This window comes from Crocuta crocuta, unplaced genomic scaffold (genome assembly GCF_008692635.1).
Source record: "Crocuta crocuta isolate KB4526 unplaced genomic scaffold, BGI_CrCroc_1.0 scaffold288, whole genome shotgun sequence".
Taxonomy (NCBI): Eukaryota; Metazoa; Chordata; class Mammalia; order Carnivora; family Hyaenidae; genus Crocuta; species Crocuta crocuta.
The window spans coordinates 2,047,017-2,072,619 of record NW_027532607.1 but is presented as its reverse complement, the minus strand read 5'-3'; the positions used below and the strand labels follow the sequence as shown (position 1 = coordinate 2,072,619).

At 35.3% G+C, this 25,603-nt stretch overlaps 1 protein-coding gene and 1 non-coding gene across 7 annotated transcripts in view; both read right to left on the bottom strand.

Moving 5' to 3' along the window:
- TANC2 (tetratricopeptide repeat, ankyrin repeat and coiled-coil containing 2) overlaps positions 1-25,603 on the bottom strand; it is a 370,672-nt gene that overhangs the window by 250,206 nt on the left and 94,863 nt on the right. For all 6 annotated transcript variants that reach the window (XM_077780437.1, XM_077780436.1, XM_077780438.1 and 3 more), the window contains one exon: positions 2,577-2,648. In XM_077780437.1, coding sequence (XP_077636563.1) covers positions 2,577-2,648 — 72 coding nt within the window. The remainder of the gene's footprint in view (positions 1-2,576; positions 2,649-25,603) is intronic.
- LOC144245056 (U6 spliceosomal RNA) lies at positions 11,474-11,577 on the bottom strand. Its single transcript, XR_013339157.1, has one exon. It is a non-coding gene; the product is annotated as a U6 spliceosomal RNA (small nuclear RNA).

Below are 25,603 nucleotides of genomic sequence, written 5' to 3'. Positions count from 1 at the left end.
TTATGCATATACTCTCTCGTTTCTAAAAGTGTGTTGATGTTGGCTTTTCTCCAATCACCCTTTACTGATCTTTTAGCAGGTTTCTAGAAGGAACAAAAGTAGAAGTGTGTATTCATCCCATCTCTTCAGCCCTGATAATACACTCTCCTTCAGCTCATTATAAATGGCTTTGTATTTTTTACTTCCATCTTTTGAATAAAGAGGTACTATAAACAAAATCTTCAAGAAGGTAAGAAACACAACTTAACTATTAGTTAACTCTGATGATGATGCCATTCCTGGTCATTTTTAATTAGGATCAAGCAGTTGTGCTCAAGAACATAGAGATCACTGATTTTGTTGTTACTAAGTTCATACTAAATTCAGCTGTTATTATTTAAATTCAACTATATCAATGATTTGTAAAATACTTTAACTGACACAGCTCAGGGAGTATAAGTAAATGAATAATCTCCCACATCTAGATCTGTGACATTTAATACAAATTATGATATTAAAAAACAAAAACTATAATAGTTAACAGAAATTAGTATACTTTAAAAAATTAATTTCTACTAATATTTTTAGGGTCTTTTGTACACGAGTTCATTTTCTTTCCTTCTCCCCACCCCCACAGGTTTATTGAGATATAACTGACATATGACATTATGAAAGTTTACAGTGTACAATGTGCTGATTTGATATATTTATGTATTACACTTCATTTTCTCAAGTTCTTTTTTTCATATAAAAATGTTTAAGGGGGAAAAAAGAAAAAATTAGAAATGCCTGACATAATATAATGTACAGTAATTAAAAATGAGTAAGTACTAATGTAAGTTAAAATTTCCAAATCAACTTGCATATATTATTCTTCTTTTTATTCTGCAACACACAATTTTACAAAAATAGCACAACTCTAAAACTTGGGAAGAGTAAATTTGGAGAAAAAAGGGCATAGGATTATGAAATAAACAAATCAGGAGCTTTCGTAAGATTAAAACACCATACATTTGTAACTCTAAGCTTTATTTTATTTATAAATAAAGATTCTCTAAAAGTCACACACACTAGTAACTGCCTGAAATTTTATAATATATTCATCAGTTTGGGTTGTCAATTCTCATTCTCTTAGAGATCATTTCATTCATTCAGAAGTACTTATTTAGTAACTACTATATACCAGGTACTTATTCTTGACACAGGAAATATAGCAATAAACAAAACAAACAAAAATCTCTGTAATCATGGAGCATTCATTCTGGTTTTGGACAGAGAAGATAAAAGAAATAAAAAGGTGACAAGTACTATTTTAAATAAGTTAATGCAATTTTAAATGAGTTGATTAGAAAAAGCCTATCTGAAGATTTCATTGATACAGTATATTTTTACCTAGTTTGGAAATTGTCACTTCAAAAAACCAGTCTAAAGCACAAAATAAATTTTAAACAGAAAAGGAAATAATTAAGAAAACACTAATTTAAGATGGCAATCTTTTTTTTTTTTTTTTTAATTTTTTTTATGTTTTATTTATTTCTAGGAGAGAGAGAGAGACAGCGTGAACAGGGGAGGGTCAGAGAGAGGGAGTCACAGACTCTGAAACAGGCTCCAGGCTCTGAGCTGGCAGTCAGCACAGAGCCCGACGCGGGGCTCGAACCCACGAACCGCGAGATCATGACCTATGCGAAAGTCGGACGCTTAACCGACTAAGCCACCCAGGCGCCCCTTAAGATGGCAATCTTAAACAAAAACTATTTCTTCTGAGAGATCTAAGACAACAAATATGCACTGATGAAATTTTATCTTTTTGAAATTTTTTATTTATTTTTTAGAGAGAGAGTGACAGAGCTCAAGCAGGCGAGAGGCAGAGAGAGAGGGAGACACTGAATCCGAAGCAGGCTCCAGGTTCTGAACTGTCAGCACAGAGCTCAAAGGGGGCTTGAACCCACAAACCACAAGATGGTGACCTGAGACCAAGTCGGAATACTTAACGAAATGAGCCACTCAGACGCCCTGCATTGATGAAATTTTTAAAAGCCAGTGTGTTGATACAAATATAATTGTTAAAAAATTTACTTTTGAGGGGCGCCTGGGTGGCTCAGTTGGTTAAGTGTCTGACTTTGGCTCAAGTCATGATCTCACGGTTTGTGGGTTCAAGCCCCGCGTTGGGCTCTGTGCTGACAGCTAGCTCAGAGCCTGGAGACTGTTTCGGATTCTGTGCGTGTGTCTCTCTCTGACCCTCCCCTGCTCATGCTGTCTCTCTCTCAGAAATAAATAAAACATTAAAAAAAAATTTTTTAATTTACTTTTGGTTATATTCCAAAAGTGATATCCAGACATGTATCACAATGCTCCAAAATTACTTAAAACCTTATTAAGGTATTGCCATTTAAAAAAAGACATGAGACCAGTTTTCATTTTATCTTGAATAAATGATATGACAGAACTTTTAGACTGTAACATTTAAAGCCATAAAGGAAAAACTAGAATATCCAAACTAGACCCAAGGAAAACCCCAATCCTCATATTAAGTACTGGAAAGGAATAACTCATATCTTGTCTTTTTCATTTTAATAATAAATTTAATGAAAATATACCTTGCCCAGAGCGGCTTTGGCGAGAGTCTACACTTGACTGTCTTCGATCCGGTGGTTCCTCGCTCCCTCCATCTGTATAAAAGAAGAAAGAGCATAAGCAAACAGATAATGAAACTGATGGAATATCTTCTATGGCGCCATCTGTATCTCGATGATATCTATCATTTGCTTTCACTTCTTGTAATCTCAGTCATTAAAATATTTGGGGACATTTTCCTATTAAATGAAAAGTATTTACTCGTATTTTTTTTGTGGACAGTTTACATTTCTCTCTGGAAGTCTAAAGAAACTGAAGGTGTTTTTTCCCTACCCCTATACTATATACTCTTCTTCACATATAACGAATAATTTTATCAACTCTAAAGCTCACTCACAGATTTTAGTATAGAAGCCTTTATTTAGAGCAATGTCTAAATTAATTACAGCTGTTTATTTGTACAAAGTATGTCAAATAATCCCCTGGATTATATGTTTTACTAATAAAAACTACATTTATAGGTCTTATGAGAGATAATAAGAAAATTATGTAATACATGAAACAGCAGTATAAATCAGAATCAGAAAAACTCAGAAATGAGGAGACAAAAAGAACTATAAATAAAACAAAAATCATTTCAGTATTGAAGACTAAATTATAAGAAAACAAGCACAAATAAACAAAAAATCTTAAAAGAAACAGAAAGTAAAAAGGAAGAAAATCTTTAACAAATTTAAAAAAGAGACATTAAAAAGGATTTAAGAAGGTGACAAATATCAGAGATTAGGTAAAGCATAACATAACAGCATAAAAAAAAAGAAAAATTTTAAAAAGAAGCCCCTAAAGGAGAAAACCAAAGTGAGAGAACAAAACAAGTATTTAAAACTGTAATACAAGAAAATTTTCCCAGAAAAAAAATGTATATATGTGATATATAGTTATATGTGTGTATAAATACATGTATACCTTCTCACACACATATGTATGTATATACAGTATATCTGAAACTACATATTGCAAACATATCCTGTGTACTTGAGATAATCAACTTAGATCAATGCACCAAGACCTTCTGTATTAAAATTACTGGACTTTAAAGATAAAAGGAAAAAAAATCTGTTGAGCATATAGACAAAAGCATCATATGATTTATAAGAGAAAATAATAGATTTAAAATACACAAGGAAAGAAAACGTGAGCCAAAGATTTTACATCCAGTAAAACTAACCATTTAGTATACAGAGTAAAGATAAACTGTTACCAACATGCAAAGCCTCAGTGAATACTGTTCCCATGAACTTGTCCTGGCTCTTGTAGAGAACTAGCTATAGGCAATCAAAGCAACAGGAAAGACCTCAAAATAAGGACTCGTGGTGAGTATTAAACATATAATTGATTGCAAAATTAAGGGGCATCTGGGTAGCTCAGTAGGTTAAGCGTCTGACTTCAGCTCTGGTCATGATATCACGGTTCGTAGGTTTGAGCCCCGCACTGGGCTCTGTGCTGACAGCTAGCTCAGAGCCTGGAACCTGTGTTCGGATTCTGTATCTCCCTCTTTCTTTGACCCTCCCCTGCTCTCTCTCTCTCTCAAAAAATAAATTAAAAAAAAAACATTAAAAAAATTAAGATTAAATTACTAAATGAGAGTTTTTAAATGGGGAGATTACAGAATGTAATGGGTCTAAGATCTGGCAATGGAGATGCAGTACTATAATAAAAAAATGGGGGGGGGTTGGAGAAAGCATTAAAAAATAACAAAACATTAACTGATTTCAGTAATCAAAAGTGGTGGCAATAATGTTCTGAGACCATTGTCTTTACCAAGAGGGATAAAGCAAATGAATAATTACGGGATACTCTAATGTATTGTCTCCTTGAGAACCAGAATTCTCAGTGTGGAAGAAAGGAACTATAGATATAAAAATATACAGAAGTAAAAACTCTGTAGTACTGAATCTACACTGGAAATATAAGTACAATATTGTAAGTCACAGGTATACCTTAGCTCTGTCCACTAAAAACACCTACAAAGAGTTCTTGAGTGGCAATGACCACCCCTAGCACCCAGATTGCAATCTTGGAATGCCAATCTCCATTAAGACAAACCAGGATTTCTTAAGGAATGAGCTGGTGTAGGGGTACCTGGCTGCCTCAGTGGGTAGAGAATGTAACTCCTGATCTTGGGGACATGAGCTAAAGCCTTGCGTTGGATGTAGAGTTTACTTTAAAAATATTTTAGTTAGGGGTGCCTGGGTTGCTCAGTAGGTTACACGTACAACTTCAGCTCAGGTCATGATCTCACAGTTTGTGGGTTCGAGCCCCACAATGGGCTCCGTGCTAACAGCTCTAGGCCTGGAGCCTTCTTTGGATTCTGTGTCTTCGTTTCCCGTGCCCTGTCGCGGCCTCCGCCTCTGGTGCTTTGTCTNTAAAAAAACATTTAAAAAAATAAATAAACATTTTAAAAAATTTTAGTTAAATTTTAAAAAAAAGAACTAGCTGGTTTAGCAAAGGATATGTACTAATGAACCTGGAGCATCCTGACATATCCAGTTGTAAGGAAGTCATTAAAGACAATGTACAACTAGGGTCATATCAAAAAGACTCAGTAAAGAAGCTCTCGAGGGTCATGAGGTCACAATGATGTCTAAAAAACATGACACTAACTGGAAACCTTAGCATCATAGAAACCCAGTTCATTATCTTGAAATCTGAGGAAAAAGGAAAGAATTAAATAATTCATCCTACATTTCCCATATAAACTGTATTGGTAGCCCAAGAGTACACAAGAGAGATCTTCTATAAAATCATCCCAGACAATAAATGGGAAGCAAGAAAAAATCAGAACATCACCATTTCATAATCTGCAATGAATGAACAGCTCAAGAGGCACTGAACATCAATGACTAATAACACTGAAAAAGAATAAACACCAGACACTATATGCCTCCTGGTGACAGAAGCACAGCTACAGTTCCCAATCAAACCTGAGTCTGGTCAAACCTCTGAATCTGTCAGTTTTCAGGACAAAGAAAGGACAGACAAAAATGCTGAATTGTTTCTGAGCACACGATCAACAAAATTCAGACTGTGGGAAATTTTACAGGTCAAACAACCTCAGCCTTTCAACAGATTAAAAAAAAAAAAAGATAAAGTATTATGCAGTCCTAAATTACTGCGGAATAAAGATTTGTTTATCAAAAATAAAAAACTATACTAGAAATATATGGCATCTTAAATCAGGATGTGCAAATACAGTACTAGTCAATTTTCCTTCCTAATAATTAATTTTTCCATGCCAATGTCTCTCTTTTCCTTTACTTGGAAATGAATGACAATGAGCAACATTCATATTCAGGAAGATGTTAAATTTTTATTTTTCTGATTTTCTATGTGGATAAAATATATATACACACACACACATCAAATTTCTGTTTTAACATCAAAATATGCTCTTAAAGTATGTGAGAATATGAATAAAACATAGATACTTCTGTCAGCAGTACTGTCTTCCTAAACAATAAGAGCCAAAAAATTAAAAAAATAGGCTTCAATAGTATTAAATTCACATGATCTCCAGAATGTCAAGGTATCGATAAAATAATCCACAGGAAAAATACAGGCAAGAAATGGTTTAAGACCTAATTTTGAGTCAGCAAACCAATGAACATAAGACAAAAAAAATCACCAATTTTGATACCACCAAAATCTGTAATATCTAATTATGCCTAAATTTTCAAAATAAAATCAGAAATACATTGCAGTAAATTTGAGCAGTTCACTCCTCTAAGACTGAAATCTTATAACCAACCATGCCTCACCTCAGTGGAGACTAATCATAAGAGTTGAGATTAACTCTCAGGTAAAAGTAAACAGTAAAGATTTTTCAAAAAGAGAGCTTCTTTACTGAGTCTTTTTGATATGACCCTAGTTGCACATTGTCTTTCATGTACTACTATCTTTCACCACTTCCCCAAAATGATATAGGAAAAAATTTCAACCTCTTTAAAAGTGTTTGTGGTATGCTTATAGAACCAACGAAACCATTATCTAAAATAGCAAGACTGCAATGACATACAGTACTATAAATGTTTTTGCTGTGCTTAACACACAATTCTTTCTGTACAGATAAGACCTCCCACACATGACACATCTACATTTATGGACAAAACAGACCTTCCGTCGTCAAGCAAGTCAAATTATTTGCATAAGACTCATTACCTCATCCCAGAGTGTAGATAGTAGGACAGGGCTGTGTCTGTGAAGTTAGAATTTACTCATCAAACTTGAGTTAAAGACTTACTTCAGATATATTGTGAACTTTACAGAAGAAAACCCCCTGATGTAACAGGTACAGAAATAAAAAGACCGGACTGTCCAACTCAAGTGCTAGCTGTTAAAACCAGAACTTAGGTTTCTTGGATTTGAGATAATTAGCAAAGAACATTTGTTTTTTTACCTGCATACTGAGTTAAACCCAACAAGTAATATAAAACAGGGTATCTTTAATACTGAAAAACCTTAATAGATTTCCTATTCCCATTATTTCGAAGGCAAAACGTCATTGCAGCATTTACTTCATAGGGTAGATAGCTTTCAAGTCAGGTGTATTATAGCACTAAAGTAGTCCTGGCAAAGAAATACCAACCATATAGAGATATTCAGTATGCAGTGATTTCTACAAAGGGATTTAAGTCAGAGAAATTCTATTAAGAAAGTGCCTGAACATTCCAAGAAAAAAATTTTCTTTTCTGTAAGTAGGGGATACTTTAAATGATTCTTCTTCTCAACCCAGGATCAAAATACTATAGCTGAAAACCTAACAATTTTAGTGACCTTGAATTTAGTAAACCAAGCCCATCTTTACTCTTCTCAGCTAAATACTGTGCTAGTATAAATAAGATTAGATTTTATGAATTAAAATTTTGAAGTTCGTTGCCTTTAATTGTCCTTTGGAAACTTTAAATATGCCACCCTAGTAGAAGGCATGGGAGAGGTGTTAAAACTGGACAAAATACAATACTTTTATTATTCAAGTATAAACTCAGGTCCGTTTTACTGGCCAGAACTGTATACTTAAATGAGAACAAAGGCAGACATGAACTGGAAGGTATGAGTGGAATTTTTTTTTTTAATACAAAAGGAAGGACCAAGAACATAAGCCAGATTTATTTATTATCCGTAGGTAGGTAGGTAGGCAGGCAGGTAGGTAGGTAGGTAGGTAGGAAGGAAGGATGTATGTATTTTGAGAGAGAGAGAGAGAAAAAGAATCCCAAGCAGACTCCACACTGTCAGCCCGGGGCCTGATGCAGGGCTCTAAGTCAAGTACTAGGAGATCATGACCTGAGCCAAGATCAAGAGTTGGCCGCTTAACCAACTGAGCCACCCAGGTGCCCCTAAAATATAAGACTGAGATTCAGGGAAGGAAAGTGACTTTCCCCAAATCACACCACAATCCTAAAATTCAAATTGTCTGTTTTCAAAAATCTCTACTGTTATCTTCTATAACAAAGAAATCATTTTTTAAAATATTTTTTAAATTATTTTTGAGAAAAAAAGAGATGGAGCACAAGCAGGGAAGGGACAAAGAGAGAGGGTGACACAGAATTCGAGGCAGGCTCCAAGCTCTGAGCTGTCAGCACAGAGCCTGACACAGGGCTCAAACTCGTAAACCACAAGATCATGACCTGAGCCGAAGTCAGTTGTTTCACGGACTGAGCCACCCAGGGGCCCTTATAACAAAGAAATCATTAAGATGGTGGTAGTGGGGACTTCTGGGGAAAGAGACCAGAAGCAGACAGAAATCAATTCCGAGGCTACTGCAAAAATCCAGAAGAAGAATGAACATTTGGACTAAGGGAGCAGTGGAGATGGTGAGCAGCAGTCAACTTCTGGATATATTTTGAAGGTACAGCAGAGACAATCTATTGTCATTAGATGAAAAATAAATAAATAATCAGGGTAATTCCAGTATTTTGGACCCAAACAACGAATCTGCAATTTACTGAGATGATAGGAAAGACTGTAAGAGAATAAGTCTGGGGTAATGGGAGTATGTGGAGCTCAGTTCTGGACATACTAAGCTTGAGATGCATGTTACACAAATAAGCAGACATGAACATGAACATACATATGCCATCAGTACATAAGCCATTTTTAAACTGTATGACATCTCCACAGAAGGGACTGTGGCGGGGGGGGGGGGAGGCAGGGAGAGACAGAGACAGAAAGAGAGAGAGAAGTCAAAAGACTAAAGCTTGGGGCTCCAACATGCAGAAGCTTGGTGGTATGAGGAAAAACACCAGACAATAAGAAGTAGTAACCAGAGAACAGAAACAAAATTAGAAGAATACAGAAGTAACGAAAGAATTTCATGGAAGGGAAAAGATCAAATGTTCATAGGTCAAATAATATGAAGCTGAGAACTGATCACTAAATTTAGTGACTGTAGATGATTTAACATGGTTCCTGTGGAGTGGTAGGGATGAAACCTGATGGGATTAAGCTCAAAAGAGATTAGAAGGAGTTTCTGGAAAAGATCTTCTCTCTCCCTAGATATGGAAGACAACACATGGCGACCCTGGCTATTCTGGCTGCCAATGGGGAATAAACCATAGGATAAAGTTAATACTATGAAAATTAGGATAGAGAGATGGAAGACACCAACTTCCTTACTAACACTGGATTACTGAAAAAAATTATCCTATTTCTGGGCTACAACTCTATAAACCAGTAAATCCTCATCATCAATCATATAAACCAGAGGTAAGTAAACTAGCACATAAGCCAAATCTAGCCTGCTACCTATTTTTGGACAGCCAGTGAACTAAGAATAGTTTTTACAGTTTTAAATGACTGAAAGTTAAAAGAGTAATATTTTGTGACATAAAATGTATATTAAATTCAAATTTGAGTGTCCATAAATAAAGTTTTATTAGCACACTGTCATGATCACTCGCTTACAATATAGTCGATGTCTGCTTTTATACCACAATGACAGAGTTCGGTAGTTGCAACTATCTGGCCTACAACACCTGACATATTTACTATCAAGATCTTTACAGAAAAAGTTAGCTAACCCCTGATTCAAGCAATTCTGAGACAAATATTCTACCCCCTGTAACTGTAACGTCCTAAATAATACATGCAGCGCCAAACTACTTGATGATATTCAAAGAGGAAATGCATACTTAAAATGCAGTTGCTTTTACTTGACAATATAAGGAAATTGTATCCAATACATTTTAACAGGGATTAGTGTCAAGCAGAACTAAGCTGGACTCAATCTTTGAACAACTTAGGAATATTCATTAACTTCCATGAACCTCAATTTCTTTATATATGAAGCTGATATTAGAAATACCGATGGGGGTGTAGTGAAAAACAAAAGTAGTAATACATATAAACACAGCATGGTACCTGGCACTAAATAAACACTTAGGAAGAAATGAAAACTGGAATTTTTTTTTTTGATGACTGTAATCTTCGTTTATCATCATCATATCAGTAACAACATCCTTTCCACAAAAGATAGCTTGAATATCATTTCCTTATCTTCTCTATTAGATTTTGGGATGCCTCCCATTAAGAATTAATTGTTCCCTCTTCTGTGCTTCTATAGCACATTACACATATCTGTTTTACAGCGCTGCCGCACTGCATAATGATTAATTATTTATATGACTATCTTTGGACTATAAAAAGTTCAAAGTGTGTCTTTGAAAGCCTTTTTCATCTTGGTATTTTCATTGCCAACTTGGAATCTGGTATGGCGTGATTTTTTTCTCAAAAAAATTTTTTTTCTCAAAAAAGAATTGTTGAACTAATTTTGTCAAGGGCCAGCTCTAAAATTAATGCATCCATAAAACCAAATCATGTTCAAGTAAAAAATAAGTGGTTTGATACAATTTAAGAAGTTCAGTGTTTTCCTTTTCTTATCCAACTATTACTCTAAAAAGAAGAGTGACATTATCCTAAAGCACTAAGACCTTATCTTCCATATCAATCTCTGTGATCTTAAATTATCAATTAGAATTTTCATAAGTAAGCTCAGAGCTACCTAAAATTGATTTAGTTCTTTAGAAAATATCTGTAGTGGCTTTTCTAAAGAAAAAAGGAAGCATACTATACCAACTAAAAAGTATTTATTAACATAATGCCATCAATACTATAACTAGTACTTTTCACAGGTGTTCATAGATCTAGCTTGTATAAATCTAAATAAAAAATGTAACTTTCCTATGATGAGTTATTAATTTATACTTGCCTAAATTATCCAAAATAGCCTAAGATATCCTAGAAGGTCTGATCTGTAGCTCAAGAAAAGTTCTAAACACAGAATGTTTTGATTCTCATGATGAAGCTATACATCAATGATGAGGACTAAAAGAAAACAAAGTAGACTTGCTAATTGTAAAAGGAGCAATCACCAGTAATAAAGTATTTTAAAAGTTGATGACTGTGCTTTCAAAGTACACAATGAATATACAAAATGTCACACCTAACACAGAATTAAATTAATGGAGCAACTAGTAAAAATAAAGGTATCTACAATTATATAGTTTTCTTATTTTTTATTAATGAACTTTTATTTTATTTTATTTATTTAATATAATTTATTGTCAAATTGGCTAACATACAGTGTGTAAAGTGTGCTCTAGTTTTTTGGGGTAGATTCCCGTGGTTCATCACTTACATACAACACCCAGTGCTATTCCCAACAAGTGCCCTCCTCAGTGCCCAACACCCATTTCCCCCTCTCCCCCACCCCCCATCAACCCTCAATTTGTTCTCTGTATTTAAGAGTCTCTTATGGTTTTCCTCTCTCCCTCTCTGTAACTTTTTTTTTTCCCTTCCCCCACGGTCTTCTGTTAAGTTTCTCAAAATCCACATATGAGTGAAAACGCAGATATCTGTCCTTCTCAAAAATATGGAATGCTTCATGAATTTGCATGTCATCCTCACTCAGGGCCCATACTAATCTCTGTATCACTCCAACTTTAGAATATGTGCTACTGAAGCAAGCACTAAAATTTTTATTTTAGAATGGTTTTAGATTTACAGAAAAGTTGCTGAAATAGTATAGGAGATCCCGTAAACCCTACACTTGGTTTCCCAGTTAGTCATTTGCCAAAGCTAATGAATCATATTGATACATTATTAACTAAAGTCCACACTTTATTGAGATTTCCTCAGTTTTTATTAAATATCTACTTTCCATTCCATGATACCATATTACACTTAGTCATTGCATATTCTTAGGTTCCCTAGATTAGTTTCTCAGACTTTTTTGTTGGTAACCTTGCCAGTTTTGAGAAGTACGGGTCAGGAGATTAGTACAACACCCTCAGCTGGGGTTTGTCTGATGTGTTTCTCATGATCAGACCTGGGTTACAGGTTTGGGGCAAGAAGACCACAAAGGCAAATTGCTATCCTCATCATATAATTTCACGAATGCACACTATCAATACATTCAAATTCACTAAACAGGTAAACACGCTGACATGCCCTACATCACTGAAAAAGAAAATCAAGTCCTAGCTTCTTCAGCTGTGCCAACATTAATGAAAATAGGCACTAACTATTCGATTCTTATTATGTGTCAGGCACTGTGCTAAATGTTTTACAAATTTATGTCATTCAGTCCTCAATACAACTTTATGATATGATTATCATTTTTCTTTTTGATAGATCGGGAAACAGGAGTTGAGATTTTCAGTAAATATGGCCACAGCTGGAGTTACTTAAGTGCAGGATCCAGGATCTCAAACTAGGCCTAATTCTAAAGCCTGTTCTCTCCTCCACCATTCTCCATCTATACACAAATATATCATGACATGTTACAGTTGGTAGGAGACCAAAAAAAGGATGAAAAATTCCAAGGTGACTTTGAAATAATCTCTGATTTCAAACCTCTTCACCTCAAATTGGACACTCAGTATGGCACACTCAAATTCTTGAGTTTAACAGTTTGTTTTCTGCATGGAATTTTTAGTAAGCATAGATATCTGAACAGATAAGCACATATTATATTCACAGAATGACAGAACTAGAAGGAATTTTCAGTTTATTTTTGTCAATTTATACTTTTTAAACATTTTTGAATAAAATAATCCAACATAGCAACTTAATAACAATTAAAATTATAACTGAATGTCAGGGCACCTGGGTGACTCAGTTAAGCGGATGACTTTGGCTCAGGTCATGATCTCATGGCTTCTGGGTTTGAGCCCCACATCGGGCTCTGTGCAGACAGCTCAGAGCCTGGGGCCTGCTTTGGGTTCTGTTTCTCCCTCTCTCTGCCCCTCCCCTGCTCATGCTCTGTCTCTCTGTCTCTCAGAAATAAATAAACGCTAAAAAAATTTTTTTAAATAAAAATAAAAAATCCTTATGCTCAATGAAATCAGATCAATGAAATCAGAATACTTAAGAGTCAGATCCAAGCATGACAGGGTCTTTAAAACTCCCTGATGGCTGGACGTGCAGTCAAAGTTGAGAAGTGTTAGTAGAGATTGAGCAGAGCTATGAGACTGTGATGAACCGGATTCATCTGCAAATTTCCAGTACTAACAGACCCTAAGGTAAGAAATACTAACCATACAGAAGATATGATCTCTAAATTGAGGATGAAGTTTACATTCACAGGTGCACTCCCTGTTTATTACTGATTATGGTGAGTTGGGGAGTTGTGGACTAAACTGGGATAATATTGTATAACGTCAAGAAGGTTTTAACCTATAGTTAACTAAACTAATTTACTCTTTTGGACTGGGCTTGAGAAGTTATACCACTGAGACAATGATGTCATCTAGATGAAAAGCTTCCTAGTAAGATTCTAAAAACTAGAATAGCCTCTGCTTTTTCACGTTAACTTGGTCTCAGGCAAGCCCCAGCTTCTAAAGTATGAGAAGGGATGTTCAGGAACAGTACAAGATTTTATTTATAAAAACAGGCAAGAATAAAATAACATGGTGCATTTAGAAAAATCCAGAGTTTGACAGAACTAGAGCACAGAAAGTATAGGGAAGAGGCAGGATATGAAAACAGAAAGTTGGCAGAGGCATAATCAAAAAAGGCATAATCATTATTCACGAGTAGACTTCACCCTCTAAGTGTGGGGAAGAAAATGAAGGACACTGAGCAGGGGAGGAGCACAGCTGACCAGTGTTTTCAAAAGACAAATTTGGCAAGCATATATTAAGCTGGCACTATGGGGTCACAGGCTAAAGGCAAAGAGATCACTGCACTAAGCCCAAAAGAAAGGAAAGCCTGAATAAATGCACTAACACTGAGACTACAGAAGAAAGGGTAGGTTCATGGAATATTTGGGGCTGAGAACCACAAAAAAACTTTGCATCCTTGTGAAAGAGATGTTTCTAATCACTACATCAGTTTTCCTTCCCGTTTCTTCCTCAAATCCACTCCTATCAGGTTTTTGCTCCCACAGCTCCAGCAAAGTCACATTTACCAAGATCTCCTATAAAGCCCATCACTAAATCCAATGGTGAGTTTCCCTTCCTTCTTTCCTTCTTTCCTTCCTTCCATCCTCCCTCCCTCCTTTCCTTTCCCTTTCCTTCCTTCCTTCCTTCCCTTATTATAACAATATTTGATGCAGTTAATCATTCTCTTTTCCTTCAAGTTTTCTCTTCACTTAACTTCCAGGGCACCACCCTCTCCTACCTCAGTTGCTCCCTCTCCATCTCCCTGGTTTGTTCTTTCTCATCTCCCCAGTCTCTAAATGGTCTAGTACCCCAGGGCTCACTTTTCTAACCTGCACTCGTTGCTACATACCCTCCTTTGTTTATCTCAGACAAACTCATGGCCTTATGTTTCATCTATCTGCTGACAGTTCCCAAATTTGTATGTCTAGCCTGAACCTTGTTCATGAATGAGCTCAGTGCTTTCAGAATTGCCTTCCCTACATCTCTTCTTTGAGTATCAAGCAGGCATTTCAAAACTTAACACATCCTAGCATCCCTCCTCTCACAACCTTCCTCATCCTCTGTAAAAAGCAACTCCATTCTTTTAGTTGGAGTTAAAAACCCTGGAGTTATCCCTCACCCCTCTTCTTCTCTCACACTGCATATGACTCCAACAGTAAACCCTATCAGCTGCACCTTCATAATATATCCAAACAACTTCTCACCCTTTGCTTCTTCCACCCTGGTCTGAGCCACCTTTGTCTATAACCTGCTTTCTCTGCTTCTGCCCTGGCCTGGCTTCAATTTGTTCTCAACGCAGCAATCAGATGGTTCTGTTAAAACACAAATCACATCATGACATTGCTCTGATCAAAGATTCCCCATCTTAGTAAGAGTAAAGGTCAAAGTACTTAGATGAAGGCACTACATGATCCGGCCCCCATTACCTCGCCAACTTCATCTCCAACTACTCCTACACTTCTGACCTCACTGAAGCATACTGGTCCCTGTTGTGCTTTACAACGCCAAAGATGTACTCACATCTCAAGGCATCTGCTTAGACTATTTCTCTCTCAAGCATCAGTATGGCTTGTTCTTTCATTTCTATTAGATAGGTATCTAAGTGTCCCCTCAGTGACTGTTTTCCCTCAGCACCCTCTCTAAAATCATACCCACTACAGATAACAGATTTACATAGACATACTTTTTTACAGAAGTTCATAGACAAGGAAACAGTATGTCTCTCTTCCCTGCTTCCTGCTTCCTTAGTAGTTATCACTAACATATTCTATATTTTACTTATTTACTTTAATTTTGGCCATCTTCTCTACTAGAATGTAAGTTCTATGAGGGCAAATAATTTTGTATCCACTGTTCTATCCCCCAAGCCTAGAGCAACCACTGATATGCAGTATGTGCTCAAAAGATAGCTGTTAAATTAATTAATTTGCATGAGTGAAATAAGTGAAAGAAGGGAATTCTGGATGCCTTAGAATTCTTTATTTTTTTTAATGTTTTATTTATGTATTTCTAGGAGAGAGAGAGAGAGAGAGAGAGAGAGACAGCGTGAGCAGGGGAGGGTCAGAGAGAGAGGGAGTCACAGACTGAAACAGGCTCCAGGCTCTGAGCCCGACGCGGGGCTCGAACCCACGAACCGCGAGATCATGACCTAAGCAAAAGTCAGACGCTTAACTGACTAAGCCACCCAGGTGCCCCTGGATGCCTTAGAATTCTTGATTGGGAAGGACTGATTGTAATTATGTTAACCAAGATAGAGAACAGAAGATGGGGTAGTGGGAAGAAGAAATAGTAAGTCGCTTCAACCAAAAATTTAATTTTCAATCTGATTTAATCTTAACCTCTATTCAGTGCCTCATCAATTCTAGATCTGGAATTGGAAAGAGGGAAACAGGAACAGCTAGAAATGAAATTATTTAATCCCTTGATTTTTTTTTAAACCAAACAAGTAATTCTCCAATAGGAGCTCTGTAATGATTCCCAATTCTCAACACAAACGTTTATGTTTTACTTTTAAATACTTTATTCTACTAGGGAGCTCCTTATTCATTTATTTGTGTAAAAACTGGAAAGGTTCATCTACTAAGTAATAATTGCCTTTCTGAAATCTCTACTTGAATGTCTCATATGTATTTCAAATTCAAAACATTCAATTTTTCAATTCATGAAATTCTCACCTTCCCCTCACCCCTTCAAACTTGATACTCTGTCAGAGCTCATCTCAATGATTTCATCACCAAATGTTGATTTTCCTTTCTAAATATCTCTCGCCCAACCTGTCTTCAATTCCTATGGCCATTCTGAGTAACCATTTAGAAATGCAAATGTAATATTTTCCCATTTAATGTTTAAAATGTTAAAGTGATCCCCATTAGGATATAAATTCTTAACATGATCTATAAGGATCTACTTTTCCAGCTTCCTTTCTAATTAGATCTCCTTTTGTTTTCCTAATATTGGCTTTCTTCCAGTTTCTGATCTCTACCCTCAGGATGTCTAGAGTAGAAACCTGAGAAACTACTATATACCTGGGGAGTCAGGATAAAGTGGTTTTTACCTCAAATTCCTGCCTTCATAGAAAATTATTTTGTCATATGTTCATAATAAAATAAACTTTCATATTTATTCCTCTTACTCCCTAAAAAGATAGGATAGCTACCAGACTGAAAATCAAATCTTCCCCTCCCACATTTCACCCCCAAGAAAAGGCACATCTTTCTGTTCTGACTGATAAGTGTGTTTAAATGTATTGACACTCATTGAAAAACCAAAGTAATAAAAAGCCAATAAAAATATTATATAACTATGCCTCAACTTTTTTCACAATTAAATTATATTTTATCACATATGCCTATATTATTTGTTTATAATGAGGGCAATGAAAATAAAAATTCCAGATCAAAATATTTTACAGAAAAAATGTTTTTTAAAGGAAAAATCTTGGTATATGTAACATACAAAATTCAAAAACATTATTTCCTTCTCTAAACTTGTCACTAGTAAGGTCTTTACTAGAGTGTTACTATACTGTATTTTTCTCTTAAGTAACCAGAAAATGTAAATACAACAATGATTATGTGGTTGAATAAAAGCAATCATTAGGATCTAGTAGAATACAGAAATATTTAGGGGCACCTGGGTGGCTCAGATGGTTAAGTGTCCAACTACCAGCTCAAGTCATGATCTCATGATTCATGGGTCACGAGCTGACTCAGAGCCTAGAGCTCACTTCAGATTCTATATCTCCCTCCCTCTCTCACTTTCTCCCTCTGTCCCTCTCCCACTTATGCGCGCGCTCTCTCTCTCTCCCTCAAAAATAAACATCAGAAAAAAAGAATACAGAAATGTTTAATCAAAATATAAGGAAGTAACTAGATAAATTGAATAAAGACTCACATGTAAATAAAGGAACCTCATGTGAGAAAATAGCATTATAAAGCACTGGAGAAAGGAAAGGCTATTCAACAAAATAATAAGGTACAAAAATTAACTTTTTTCATAGGAGAAAAAAATAACTAGATCCTCTTGTCATGCCATCATCTCATTAAAAACTTAAGGGGAAAAGGGAAAAAATCAAAATGCAATAAAAACCTGAAAAAACCACAAAACTTCAACCATTTTAAAAACAATTTTCTCAGCACTCTCCACAATAGCTAAAACATGGAAAGAGCCTAAGTGTCCATCACCAGATGAATGGATCAAGAAGATGTGGTTTATCTATACCATGGAATACTACATGGCAATGAGAAACAATGAAATCTGGCCATGTGTAGCAACATGGATGGACCTTGAGGGTGTTATGCTGAGCGAAATAAGTCAGGCAGAGAAGGACAAATATCATATGTTTGCACGTATAGGAGGATTAGGAGGAACTTGACGGAGGAACAAGGGGGAGAAGAAGGGCGGAAATGGTGGGGGAAAGGGAGAGAGGCAAACCATGAGAGACTCTTGAATGCTGACAAAAACTGAGGACTGATGGATGTGGGGGGAGGGGGGGATGGGCATGGAGGAGGACACTTGTGGGGATGAGCACTGAGTGTTATGTGGAAACTAATTTGACAATAAACTATTAAAAAAATAAATAAATAAATAAAATAAATAAATAAAAACAATTTTCTGGGGCACCTGGGTGGCTCAGTCGGTTGGGCGTCTGACTTCGGCTCAGGTCATGATCTCACGGTTCGTGGGTTCGAGCCCCGCATCGGGCTCTGTGCTAACAGCTAGCTCAGAGCCTGTTTCAGATTCTGTATACCCCCACTCTCTCTGACGTTCCCTTGCTCATACTGTCTCCCTCTCACTCTCGCTCTTGCTCTCTCTCAGAAGTAAATAAAAATTAAAAATTAAAAAATAAAAGTGAAATGCAAATAATCTACATCCTGGCAATTCAACTCCTGGGTATAGCTCCTAGAAAAACTCTGAATATGTGTTTAAGGATATTCACTGCAGCATTATTTGTAATAACACAGAACAAAACAAATACTGAAATAAACTCAGATTTCTATTAGAGGGAAAAGAATAAAAGAAATGTGCTCATAAAATTGTACACTATACAACACATACAAGAAATAAACTGATATCCTATAGACCAACAAGAGCAATATAAGCCAGATGCAGAATTCTATAGAGAGAATGTTACAACTTAGTAAATTTTAGAATACATATAATACTAAACTAAATATTGTTCATGGGTACATTTGTATTAGGTTTTTCATCTCTGATAAAGGAGATTCAAATATTAACTTTTTTTTTTTTTACCAAATTCTAATCTGTATGTAGGAGTCTGAATTATCTATGTCTATGTGCATCTGTGTTAGGATATGGTTATAGCAATGAGAACTAGTAAAAAGACATACCATATTTTATTTTGAAAGTTATGGGAATTTACATTTATGAAAATTCATTACTGTAGCAAAATAAAGAATGGACTAAGGATACTAAGAATGGAGATGTAATAATTTAAGTGAGTAAAGAGGAAATCCTAAAATTAGGAAGTGAGAAGAGGACAAGAGTAGACAAAGTTGAGAAGCATTCAGAAGTTTCAGTCAACAGGACTTGATGGCAGGTTACATGTTGGCAGCCATTTTGGGAGTACAGAAAGCTTCACATATTTTCCAAGTGCTTCCTGAATACACTTGCTATGAGCTTTTAAATAGCTTTCAGAAATCACATATATATTAGCTGATGATGATAATGGGCCATCATCAGCTATAGCTAAGTGATAGAAAAGGATTTTAGAAAACAAAGTATCAGTTAAAGCAATTTTGAAAGAGATGCAGCAGAAAGATTTTCTCTGCTCTGCAGTTTCCATCAGATTATATGCAAAACATGTCCTCCTGAGGATTAAGGATACTGTTGAATATTAACACCTATGAGGAAGAGACAATAAAAGACTTCCGGACCATACAAGAACAAATCCCATACTTACTGTATGACTTTGGACAAGTCATTTAACTTCTTTTTCTCTGGCTCTGTTTCTTCATCTGCTAAGTGAGTAAAATAAAGTACAGCTAATCCTTGACAACATGGAATTGAACTGTGTGGGCCCTTATACACGATTTTTATAAACGTATATTCTCTTCCTTATGCTTTTCTTAGCATTTTATTTTCTCTAGCTTACTTCATTGTAAGAATGTAGTACATAATACATATAACATGAAAACTAAGTGTTAATCAATTATGTTGTCTATAAGGCTCCAGTCAACAGTAGGTTGTTAGTAAGGCTACTTAAGTTTTTGGAGAGTCAAAAGTTATTTGTGGATTTTCAACAGTGCAGGAATCAACACTCCAAACCCTCAATTGTTCAAGGGTCAATTGTAATATAATTTATCCCACAGATTCTGAAAAGTAAATGAGTATAATTATGTATGTATTTAAGTGTGGGTGGTGTGTCTTTCTATGCACAAAGTGTTTGCTATCATTATTCTTCACCAGTTGGGGGCACCCACTAAGTGCTAGGGCATTGCATTAGGTGCTAGAGAAGTAAGATGACAAATTTATATTGTCTGCCCTCTTTGCAGTACATAGCCATCACACTGTGAGAGACAGACATGTGAGCTAATGTGCTGTCTTCAATCTAAGTAACTAAAATGCCCTGAAGCTACTTCTCAATATATCTGAGCCTATCAACAATTTTGATGTCACTTAATCTTTCAACAATTGCTTAAAATCAACAGAAAAAAATCAACAGAAAATACAGAGAAAAATCCATATTAATATACAAATCTATAGAGATTAAGTTACTTTCTCAACTCTATTTTCATTAGGTCTAAATTTTCCTGTTATTCTATTTCTTTTATCCTTCTCAATGATTCTAATCTAAAAGATTCATTATTAAATAAAACTCCAAGAAACTTAACTCTGAATCCCCCCCACTCTAAGAATGTATTTATTTTTTATTTCTTTTACCTGCAACCATCCTGTTAATCTGAAAGATTCATAAATAATACACTCAGAAACTACCTGGATCTTAGAATTACAAAGACAATCATGGTTAAATGAATACTGACGAGAGGTGTTTTTTATTGCTTTGCTGAAAATGATTTACTCTCTATTTATAGCATAAAATCTTTTGTTTTTAAGCTATAATAAAGTATTTTTACATTTTCTTTAATAAAAAGACATTTATTGTCGAAAACATCTACTACAACAGTCTTTCCCTCATCAACTTACTTTGTAACAGTCTCCTTCAATAAAAGATATCTTAATTGCATCCAGCTCTCTATTGCAAATTTACAGTACTAATCCTTGCCAGCCATTTTGTTTTCAGCTTGTAACACTAGCAGCCAGCTGCCTTCAGCCTGACTCTATTAGCATATCGGATAATTTAGAAACTAAGCACAGAACTGGAACCTAAAAAATATAGTTGGTTTTTATCAGAATATATCTATATGTTAGATATTACTCTTTAAATATGCTTTATGATGCTTCTCCATTTCCTTTCAATTTAATTAATTTTCTTAATTTAAATGCTCATTTCCTGCTCTCAGTAATTTTTTCCTCCCCCAGATCCTATAAATGAGGTTGAGCTATTACTGTTTATATATAAAAATTTCAAATTTTAATAAAATAAACTGCACATGCATTTTCAATATTTTCTGTAAAAAGATTAAAGGGTTGGATATTTAGTACTGTAATTTACAACTATATTCTAGCAGACCATCTAGCCAAGAATAACAAATACATAAAAGCTAACATATATTGTTCTCACATCTCAGGAGTGTTTCTAATAGCCAGTAGACAGCAAATAATTCTCCACCTGTTTTGACTTGCAATAGGCTGCTGTTTGAATGTCAATAACAATGTGTCCTCACCAAGCATCACTGAAGTCTTAGATGACAAATCATCTAATACAATTTTAATAGGATGGTGAAGGGTAGGGCCAAAGAGTTCCTATTAGTGGCCTGTTCTTCAGAACTCTTTACCATCACATCCTCCTTCCTTCCCCCAACAAGTCTCACTCATCTATATTTAATAAATATTCTGAAATCATATTCTTCACTAACCCACTCTATCACTTAAAGTAAAACGCTTTTTAGAGAGGCTCTTCTAGTTGATTAAATACTATTTAGAAAGTTTGTTAACTTAATAGACTATAACACCCTTGAAGTAACAATAAGCAAAAAAAGAAAAAAGAGGAAAAAAAAAGGCTGAAGAGGAGGGGGAAATCCCCTGCAAGGAAATAAAATGCTCCAAAGATAGAAATTACTGAAGTGCTTTAACAACTTCATTTTCTCTTCCAAACCCCTCCCTGTCTCCACTGTATTTTTTATGTTTTAACTGTGATACTAACTAGCCATCCAGTCTGCTGTAGAAACCTCTGGTTAGAACAGATTTCAAGGCTGCTGTGTCTTGTGAGGAACCAATCAGATTTCTTTGTTTCATCTGCAACATTCCATCAGGGTTATATAACATTTTAGATACATGAAACATTCTAATAATATAGTATATTTCGGTCTATAGTTAGCTATATATTGTCACTAAATTTGACATATAAAAATCCCATATTATCTTCTGTGTTATTCAATAAAATCAAAAGGATATAGTAGAGATGAGAGGGTTATTTTTCTTTTGGGGAAGAAAACAGACTGAATTTGCTTTGTCTAAAAGAAAGAGTTGGTGAAAATACAGCATATGAACACTATGCAGACTACTCAGATGAGTGCTGATCCTCCTCATTTCTGTTTATAGTAAAGTGGCTGAGGTAATCCAACACAGTGGCAAACAGCCATACAGTTGTTAATTCTTATCACATATAACATGTCACAAGTATAGAATAAAATATTATAAATAGATTTCAAACTCAGACTTAAGCTTTTGCAATTTTTTTAAAGCACAGAAAAATTAAGTGAAATATTTAAGGCACTGGGACAAATATTTTCTCAAAGAGAATCTGAATTCTAAATGTCAACCCCCAATTTAACACCTACAATACTAACCAAAAAATACTATTCCAGCAGCACTGTTCCTATATGAGTAGAATACTTGCAGTATACTTTTACTGACACCATACAAATATTTCCTCTCTCAATCTCTCTCTCTCTCTACCTCAGATAATGCTGCATAACTTAAATACTGTTCTTCTGTGCTATTAATAAAACAACTCAGATATTCAAGAACACATTAAGCTGAAACCTGTGAATCTAGTATTCTCTTTCTTTTTACAACTCAAAGGCATCCCACATAAGATGGTTACAAATCAGCACAGGATTAAAATAGTGCCTGAATGCATAAAAAAGCTCAATCTGTTGGGTGTGGCTTAAGTAAATATAGCTTGTCTCAACTGGACAGCTCCCCCAGTAACATGCAGACACCGAAACCCAAAATATATGAGTACGTAAGTAAAGTGCTTCCGGGAAGGGGTGGGGAACTAAACCTCCATGTTTTTTTCTATGCTTGATGTTCAATTGTTTCTATACCATACTTCTAAAATGACAGTGCCTTGAGTCAATGCTGAACCTTGCTCAAGAAACCAAGGACAGAGAAATTTTACTTGTCCTACTTCCCCTCCTCATTTTATACTCAGTGTCTACAACATGGCCGTTCTTACAAACATTTTGTTTTCATAAAAGAGGTAATTATTTAAATCATGATTATGTGCAATGCGAACTCACACTGCATTACAGTCATCAATAAAATATGAAGTGCCAACTCCAGTGTTCATTCCACTTATTTTCCACCTCACCAGAGAATGTTCTACTAATGCTCTCTACTATTATAAATGAACAATATAAGGAAAAAGACATTGGTAGGAGCTGCGACAAATATGCAACAGAAAATACAAACCCTGTAAGTGCTCACTTTTTTAACAACCTAGTATTAATAAGGAAAAAAACCCTTCACGTATATGTGTGTGTGTATAGATATAGACACACACATTATACACATTTAGTACAAATATAAATCTGTTTATAATCTACCATGCATACATTTATTAATGTTACACATGCAATATACCTGAAACCTCTATATATAGGGAGCATGCAGATTTCAGAACCATACATTTTCATTCTTAAATGGTCACAATCAGACATTAAAACAGCTAAGGATTTCTGACATACTGAACTATATCCAAGCTTTTAATCTTGTTAAACAATTTTCTCTGCTATTCAACGCAGCAAACCCACCTCTGAATCATATTGACGGTTATTTTTTTCCCATGCTCTCTAGGTGCTGCACCATTTTGTCTGTCTTCTGGCCGGTGGAGAGATCGGCAGACAGCAGTGAAGGAGTGTACTGGAGTCAGCAGAGGCAGCGCCAGCCTCCTGCTGCAGTCTGTATATTGAACGCACTCAAACCCACAGGTGCCTACGTAAAATCCTCCAGCTGCAGCTGCCACTAAGTGTTTCCTTCAGCAGCAGATCTGTATGCTATTTTCACTTTGCTTTAACACAATAAATGGACAGGATGCACAAGTGTGCACCTTTTAAAAATGAATTTTATACAAAAGATTTATACATTGTCTCCATTAAGTAGCTAAAAATGAGTGACTTTTTAAATCAGAAAGACAGTCACCAAATGATGAAGATTCAGAAGGATAATCACCAAAAGAGAAATATATTTCTAACACTGTATAAATTCTAAACGGGTAATTTAATTTTTCAAAAATATATAACATTAAAAAATAGCATATGATGCACCTTACATGTTCTTACATAATTATGAAAATAATTTTTCATATACCATAAGTATATCATGTATGAATGCATAAAAAGGCCTGCCTCTTAACCATATCTTTCATCAGTACATAATCCACTGATAAGAAAATACAGACCTTGTGTGTTAAAAGGCTAAGTGAATCAAGGTAAACCAATGTTCAAACACTAACAGATGAAAAAGAAACAGAGGCTCACAATCCTTTCACATAAACTTCAAACACATATACTTTTATCTTACCCAAATTCTAGAATTTAAAAACTGGGAGAAATCTTAAGGAGATCAAAGAAGTCTTTTTAATTTTTCAGATGAACGAATTAAGGACCAGAGAGGTTAACACTGAGGTACCTTTCCCAAGGTCACATAGCCAGTAAACAGCAAAATTTGGTCTTCAAAATACAGCTTTTTTAAAGTTTATTTATTTGAGAGAGAGGGCACGAGTGGGGAGGGGTAGAGAGAGATGGACAGAGTGAATCCCAAGCAGGCTCCACACTGTCAGCACAGAGCCCAATGCAAGACTCGAACTCATGAACCATGAGATCATGACCTGAGCCAAAACCAAGAGTCGAATGCTTAACCAACTGAGCCACCCAGGCACCCCAAAACACATCTTTTAGCAAGTAATTAATAATTACTAAAACTTAACCAAAATCAAATAGTAATCAGAATATTCCTACAACTATTAAATAAATTTTGTGGTTAAATTATCTTTACAAAAAAGAAATCTCCAGACCCAAATGGTTTCACAGGTGAACCAAACATTTAAGTAAGTAACACCAATTCTATACTATCTCTTCCAGAAAAGAAAAGTAAATACTCCCAACTCATTTTATGAAGATGAAACTACTCTGATATCAAAGCAGATAAACTCATTACAAAATAAGGAAACTATAGGCCAATATCCCTCTTCAACACAGAAACAAAAATCCACAACAAAAAATTAGCAGATCAAATCCAATAATGTATAAACACACACACGCAGTAACCAAGAAGAATTTATACTAGGCATGCTCAGCTAGTTTACTATTTGGAAATCACTCAGTGTAATCCATCATATTAATGATTTAAAGAAGAAAAATTGCATGATCATATCACTTGATGCAAACAAGTATTTAACAAAGCCCAACATCCATCCATGGAAAAATTAGAAAATTAGGAATATGGGGGAATTTCTTCAATTTGATAAAGAACATCTACAAAAAACCTACAGCCAACATCATACTTAGTGGTAAAGGCTAAATGTTTCCCTCTTAAGATCAAGAACACACACTCTCACCACTCTTGGCTACCACATACTAGAAGTACTAGTCAGCGCACACAGACTGCAAAGGAAGAACTAAAACTATCTTTATCCTTAGAAGACATTATTGTCCACTTGAAAGGAATCTACCAAAATCAAACACTCCCCCCCCAAACACCTCTTACAACTAAGAAGTGAGTTTAGTTTAGCAAGGTCCGAAGTA